Below are 7,681 nucleotides of genomic sequence, written 5' to 3'. Positions count from 1 at the left end.
GAGTGTCTTCAAGTTGAATCGCGAGGCGAAATGAGTACCTCGCTTCTTTTTTCTGGGAGCCAGAAGAAACAGCTCCCGGAAAAAAACTCCTGAGTAGCTCCCATTGATTTCAATGGAAGCCGTCTTTTTAGTCAGGAGTTTGAGGCGGATATGGCCTCAAAATCCTGACCAAAAAACTATTTGTGAACTTACCCTAAGGCTCAAGCCCCTTTGGTGACCACTTACTGCAAAACAGGTAGCTAATGTTGAGGCGAAACTTGTTACATTTGCTGTCACCAAAACCCAGCATATCCACCCAGTCTTGCAGACAGATAGGTCAGGGAATCATCGCCTCCTTTGTTTTTGTTTATATGCAAATGTTCTCTACGGAGCAATGAGAGTGTTGCCATTGCTGCAAAGAGGAAAGCAGCAACACTCTCGTTGCTTCAAAGAACTCATTTGCATATTGAAAAATAGCAATCTCTCAGCACTAGAAGCAATTCTGGAAATTGTGGATTTGTTATTTAGGCTGAGGCCCCACATTGCGGAAACGCAGCTTCTTTTGTTGCAGATTTTGCTGTGTTTTTTTGAGCCAAACCTAAGAGTGGCTACAAAAGGAATGGGAAATATATAGGAAGTTCTTATACTTCTACCTTTTGATCAATCCACTCCTAGCTTTGGCTCAAAAAACCGCAACAAAATCTGCAACAAACAAAGCAGCATTTCCGCAACACAGGCCTCAGCCTTAATATAAATGTATTCCTTTCCGTTTATTTATACTGTTTAGGCTGAGTTCATACCAGCACTGGAACTCCATTCGGAGATTCCTTTCCCCTTCAAAAATAAGGAGAGAAAAGCACTGTAATCACACTAGGGAGCATTCACACGATGTTACGCTCCGCTAATTCTGAACGTAAAATTCGATCAGAATGAGTGTGTAATAAGCAGCTCCCATTGATTTGAATGGGTGCCGGGATACGCGTGCTAACCATTGAAATCAATGGGAGGCTTTTTTCCCTATTGCTTTCAATGTATTACGCACGTATCACACTGAAAGTAATAGGGAAAAAAGCCTCCCATTGATTTCAATGGTTATTGCGCATATCCCCGGCACCCATTCAAATCAATGGGAGCTGCTTGTTACGCGCTCATTCTGAACGAATTTTACGTTCAGAATGAGCGGAGCGTAACATCATGTGAATGCTCCCTTATAGTGTATGGAGTCTGCGGGTTTCTATGGGTAGCCACTTTTTTAAGCGGATTAGGTTTCCGTTCAGGGGCGGACTCCCAGAATGGAAACCCAAACGCATGTGCAAACCTAGCATAACTCTATAATATGTCACATACATTACAATATGTAAAGGATCAAAGCAGAAAATAAGAGTCTAAGCCACAAAATTGAATGTTGTCCTTAGTTTGTGAAATAAATAGTATATTTTATTTTTCACATGCACAAAAAGTTAAATTTTTTTAAATTCATTTACAATCAATTACAAATAAAGAAAATTACTCAACAAAGAAAATTTCAGAGTGAAAAATTCCAAAGTAATAGCCATATTACGGTACTTTTGTGCAAATACAAATGCACATAAGGCTCACTATATTGTCAAGTTATCCTGGTGCCTTTCACTCTGTGGTATATAAGAGGTATACAAATATATCATGGGTGACAGTAAAAAATGGATAGGTCATATGTTCGGTCATCAAGAATCATATAAATGATGCTGGTTTGACCAAGAACTCTTTCAATAACTGAGCTGTGGTTATTTATACAGAGTCTTGACCGAATTTTTTTTAGAGTCAATCATAGCGTGCTTACATTTCGTGAGAACGATATCATGCGATTTTGAATACTTATGTATAACCGGAATCATACCAGGTTTTAGAATTTTACAAAAAGTTTTCGCTTCAAACTTTATTTGCATTCTATTCCGAAACCAAACACAAGCCTAATGTACAGTAAGCCCTATGTAACTATCTACAAATTCTTACATCTATGCCAAATATTACACAATGATTGCCCTCAGCCCTCAAAATATAGGTACGATTTTGAACATTTGCAACATTATGTTAAAAATCTGAATTTTCGGCATCTTCAGATGATGTGGTGAACATATCCCAACTGGCCTTACTACTAAAACCAATGACACAACAAGCAAGACGTGTCCCAGCATTCCCATTTTCCAAACTGGCCTGGTTACCACCTTGGCCAAGGTCATCAGCCAACTTGTGGACAACAATCGACTTGCCAAAAACTGAGTAGGGTCCAAATAGTGTAACGTCAAGGTTTGTTAGATGTTTATGGATCTTCCCATCTTGCACTTCAAAGTTCCCAAAGTCTCCTGGGTGATAAGGGTGATGTGTAGAAAAAGGATTGTAATGTCCACCAGTAGAGCCACAACCATTGCTGAGATCTCCAAAGTTATGGATGTGAATTGCTCTGTAAGATTCAGTGGAATCCAGAGGAAATCCTTCTATGATGAAATGTGCTTCAAGCTTTCCATTGGGATAAGACTGTTTGAGCACAACCTGACCTGTAATTTTGGCTTCACTCTCGTCCAGTTTCGGATTAGGTTGCAGATTACATATGCCATATGTATGGTTATCTGGATTATTCTTGATGGGAACTCCAACAAGGAACGTGTTCCATATGTCATCCACCTTTTGGGACATGACTGTCAACATTTGGGCTTCATCTCTGGGCAGTGTCATTGTGCTCACACCACAAAAGGTGCATATGTATAAAATATAGAGTGGGCAAAACATGTAGCTCATGATGATCCAACTCCTGAAGGAAAACGAAGACACAAACTAAACAAATCAGTACTAAGTATTACATGTAATAAGAGTGCAAAGCAGTGCATGCTATAGTAATGGTATTATGCTCTGTGGTTAAAGCAAGGATCAATGTTCGTGAAGGACCCTTCCTTTTCGAGGTTGGGTCCATCCATTATTTGAAAGAAAGTAAACTTTCAAAAACTACTGGATGGAGGATGGTGGAGCCCCCTTGGATGGTGAAGACCATACAATTCTCCTGTGTATGATCCTGTTCTGATGTTACACCAAGAGAGCAAAGAGTACATTATTAATGTCTGTTACAAATGCAGTTATAAAATAATGAAAAACTTAATCACAAATACTGTATATTCCATACACCTAACAACTACACTGCATAATATATGATTCAGTGTCTTGTGCAGGTATATTGTTTAAAATCCAGTATCTTGTGTAGGTATATTGCTTAAGATCTGGTGCACTGTGTGGTGTATCATACCAGCGGTATAGCTCTAGATATGGAGTGTCCTGTATTATTGATGTCTTATGTAGGTGTATTGCTTTTGTTTCAGTATGTCATGGAAGTGCATTACTACAGCCCAGGTATCTCATTCAAGTGTATTGCTATAGATCAAGGGTCAGCAACCTGCGGCACTCCAGCTGCTGTGAAACTACAACTCCCAACATGCTCCATTCACTTCCATGGGAGTTCCAAGAACAACAGAGCAAGTATGCATGCTGGGAGTTGTAGTTTGACACCAGTTGGAGTGCTGAAGGTTGCCTACCCCTGCTCTAGAACAAGTATCGCATGCAGATGTAATGCTCTAGTGCAGGTTACTCATGCCAATGTACTGCTCTAGATCAGGTATTTCAGGCTGATGTACTGCTCTAGATCAGGTAGTTCAGGCAGATGTACTGCTCTAGATCTGATTTCATGCAGCTGTATTGCTCTAGATCAGGTATTTCAGGCTGATGTACTGCTCTAGATCAGGTATTTCAGGCTGATGTACTGCTCTAGATCAGGTATTTCAGGCTGATGTACTGCTCTAGATCTGGTTTCATGCAGCTGTATTGCTCTAGATCAGGTATCTCATGAAGATGTAATGCTCTAGATCAGGTGTCTCAGGTAAATGTACTGTTCTAGATCAGATTTCATGCAGATGCACTGGAGATGTGCTTGGTCCACAGATTTGGGTGCAGTAGTTGATCATTTAGCCTACATTATGACAATGACATAATCTCTTTCTCAGTGTCTGACTGGGATGTCAAGGGCCCATCAGTGGAATAGTTTCTAGGGGCCCACTAGATAATAACATGTCTGCTCACCGACCATACGATGTACACCACTGCACTAGGTAAACTCACTGCTACACACCATATGGTGAGCAAGGAGTGTGGCCCCTGGAATTGTTACCATTAACTGTAGCCGCACTGTCCTGGAAAAGCTGATCTGTATAGGCCCTGGCTGTCAGACTCCTGCAGATGTAATATTGATGGCTTATCCTAAGGACAGGCCATTGATATTAGAAAGATGGAAAATCTCCATACTGTATAGGGACAAGTGGAGGCTAATATCCTGTGAGGGCATTAACGTGTGGGGCAATAAGGGGGTTTTTAAAGGGGCTTAATTTTTGTATGGTTATCCTCAGAATAGGCCATAAATACCTGATCTGTAGGGGGTCTGGTAGGTATACATATATATCTTTTTTTTTTACTAAAGGCAAATGTTCAACATAGTGGAATTAGGGACAGTAGTGAGGAGACACAGAAGAAGTTGTGAACCTATGACATGTCTATGTGTGATATCATCACTTAGAGAAGGTAATGGCTCTCCACTGCTATGACTTCTGTTTTTCTAATACATGTGAGGCCCTTCGTACTACCTAGGACACCTTTGAACATTTGCTCATGGCTAATATTTATCCAAGGTCAGATGGGAACCTTCAGTAGGACAATGCACCATGTCACAATAGATTTTCATGGAATTCCCTGAGAACCAAGAAAACAGCTTTAACAGATCTCAACTCAGTTTCTTATCTTTAGGATGCCTGTACCAATTTCTAAGATAAAGGCTTGTAAAATACTCTGTGGTGTGTGGGAGCATATAAACAATTGTGGAGGCAATAATACAGATAGCAGCGTATACATACATATAGCAGCACAATTTAAAGAGAATCTTTCACCACCTTCACCAACTGCAACTCTTTGCATCCTTCAATAAATGCTGCTCCACTGATTCCAGCACTGTTGGAATTTTCTCTCTAGTCCCCACCATTCCTGAGCAATCAGTGCTTTTATTTTCAACCATATATATGCTAATTAGCTTCACTACTGTCAGGTGGGCAGTCACTGGCTGGAACAGACAGCCCAGGACCACCCACCTGACAATAGAATTCTTAATTAGAACATTAGGTACTGAAACTGAAAGCACTAATTTCTTAGGAACGGTTGAGGCTAGAGGAAAAAATCCAACTGTGCTGGAAACAGCGGATCGGCATCTATTGAGGAGATGGAGCTGAAGGTACTACATGGCTTATTTGATAGCACTGTTGCTTGTACATGCACACCAAACTCCTTTGTACTTGTACTGTATATAGATCAATACCACGTTGGTCAAAAATATTTACACTTCAAGGTGATGATACAACTCGGTGTCTTAACTAGCAGATGCCTAATAGTATATAATGCTGAGGGTGTCACAAACACAATTATAGAACACAGACTGTATTATATGCATTTTTTTTTTTAAATGGTATAGACTGATTATGCTTTTTATAGACAGAAAATCTGGAACAGATCTTTAAATGGGTTGTCCAAGACTAGATATTGATCCTTAGGATAGGTTAGCAATATCAGATCTGTAAGGGATCTCACACCAGGGACCCCACAATCAGCTATTTTGGCACCCAGATCTACACAGTGGAGATTAGTGGTAGCTTAACAGTAGTAGTACCCCGGCACAGCCACTACACAGTATACAGAGCTGTTTACTTCCAGTGGTTGTAGCAGCTGATGGGTGGTGGTGGTGGGGTGCTGGAAGTGGGACTCCCACTAATCTGACATTGATGATCTAAGGATCTTCTAAGGATACTCCATCAGTGTCTAGTCTAGACCTCTTAGAGTCCATTCACATGGAGTTTTTTGGCGAGGTTTTTGGTGCTGAATCCGTGTCAGAATCCACGTGGAAAAATGCCTCCCCATAGAGGATTTTTTCTGCTAGCGGAAAAAAAGCTTCCATCAGGCGGATTCTCCCTGCAAAACCAACGCAGTCAATAGGAGGTGGAAAATCCATGTGGAATTGGCAAATTTCCTAATTCCTGAAGCAGATTTTTTCCTTGACAAAAAAACTCCATGTGAATGGACCCTTAGGGGTATAACCAAAATTTACCCAAGTGCTTCGTAAACAATTGACCTGTGGTGCAGATTATTTTACATCTGTGTTTAAATATATGTTGCAGATTTTCTTGTGGATTTTACCCTTTTCATAGGGTAAAATCCCTGTCGTACATTACAAATGCAGATTTTTTCGCGTATTTTGCGGCAAATTCTTTGCTGGTTGCGCAGTGGAATTTCTGTGCTATATTCTACATTCTGCAAATCTCTTTGTATTGCAAATGCATCAATAAAGATGATAACATTATAATTACATTATCATCTTATTATTATTAGGAAATTTCTCCACCCTCACGGCTTCACCATTAAAGTTGTAATAAAAAAAAAAACTAATACGCAGAAAACACTAGAATCTAGTGAACTATTTGAAATCCCATGAGCACAAACACCACCAAAATAGTATAAACACTATAGACAATAAAGCCATAAATACACGGCCATATAAAAATAAATGTGCAGCTGCTACAAGTTTATGTTTCTGAAAAAAATAAAAACCAATTAAATTACATTTGCTAAAATTGCTTTTTTTGCTGTGTAAAATTCCTTCCAATACACATGAAATAACATTTACCTGGGTAGTGGTATGGAGCTGGAATGTAATATAGGGATTCGCAGAGATGAAAGGATGAGCCTGGCAGTGTTCAAAGTATATGAGGTCTGGGATGTTCAGTGGTTTTGTAACACTGTACGAGGGGAGTGGTCGCACCGACTGGATGAGCTCATTATACCTCACATTCCACCGCTCCACATAACTGAGTCTCTTCTTTTAGCTGGGTCTATCACTTGCTGAAGTATCCTTAGATATAAAAGCCCTTCAATGATTCAATGTATCACGGGACATAATAAATCAGAGTAAATGTGTTTAGAAATGTGTTCAGTATATATCCACCAAAACATGTACTTCCAAAGGGATCTTCTTCTCCAGATCATGTTACTAGCCTACCATACAAATTAAAATAACTTTCCTTAGATCTAGAACAAATTCATTACCTTTCATTTATACAGGTATGTGGGGAATGGAAAATGACAACACGATAGTAGCCAGAGCCACTATACAGAGTTCACTTCATGGACTATTACCTAGGAACACGTTCTTGAATTTATGGGGTAGTTGCTCTTAAATGTGCATCATCAAGGTGAGATAGTCTATTCAGCTACAAGGTGAGATAGTCTATTCAGCTGCTAGCGGGTGGGTCTCATCCATTTGGAGAGTATCTTGGAGTTGGTCCCATCCACTTGGCAAGTACCTTGGAGTTGGTCCCATCCACTTATATAGTACCTTGGAGTTGGTCTCATCCACTTGGAGAGTAACTTGGAGTTGGTCCCATCCACTTGGAGAGTAACTTGGAGTTGGTCCCATCCACTTGGAAAGTAACTTGGAGTTGGTCCCATCCACTTAGAGAGTTGCTTGGAGTTGGTCCCATCCACTTGGAGAGTACCTTGGAGTTGGTCTTATCCACTTTGAGAGTAACTTGAAGTTGGTGTCATCCACTTGGAGAGTACCTTGGAGTTGGTCCCATCCACTTGGAGAGTA

At 40.2% G+C, this 7,681-nt stretch overlaps 1 protein-coding gene across 1 annotated transcript; it reads right to left on the bottom strand.

The window, feature by feature from the left end:
• Positions 1–1,901: 1,901 nt before the first annotated feature.
• Positions 1,902–6,844, bottom strand: LOC142184694 (extracellular superoxide dismutase [Cu-Zn]-like). Its single transcript, XM_075259748.1, has 2 exons — positions 6,719–6,844; positions 1,902–2,767 (listed from the first exon to the last, which is right to left on the bottom strand). Exon 2 carries the CDS (start codon positions 2,752–2,754, stop codon positions 2,050–2,052), a length of 705 nt encoding a protein of 234 aa, XP_075115849.1. The 5' UTR covers positions 2,755–2,767; positions 6,719–6,844; the 3' UTR covers positions 1,902–2,049.
• Between the last annotated feature and the right edge of the window lie 837 nt (positions 6,845–7,681).

This window comes from Leptodactylus fuscus, chromosome 1 (genome assembly GCF_031893055.1).
Source record: "Leptodactylus fuscus isolate aLepFus1 chromosome 1, aLepFus1.hap2, whole genome shotgun sequence".
NCBI classification, from domain to species: Eukaryota; Metazoa; Chordata; class Amphibia; order Anura; family Leptodactylidae; genus Leptodactylus; species Leptodactylus fuscus.
The sequence above is the reverse complement of the archived record's forward strand: the minus strand, read 5'-3'. Positions and strand labels throughout refer to the sequence as shown.

What these genes read in the sequence shown, in the direction of transcription:
- LOC142184694 (XM_075259748.1), bottom strand. Translation starts at nt 2,754, where the DNA reads ATGAGCTACATGTTTTGCCCACTCTATATTTTATACATATGCACCTTT.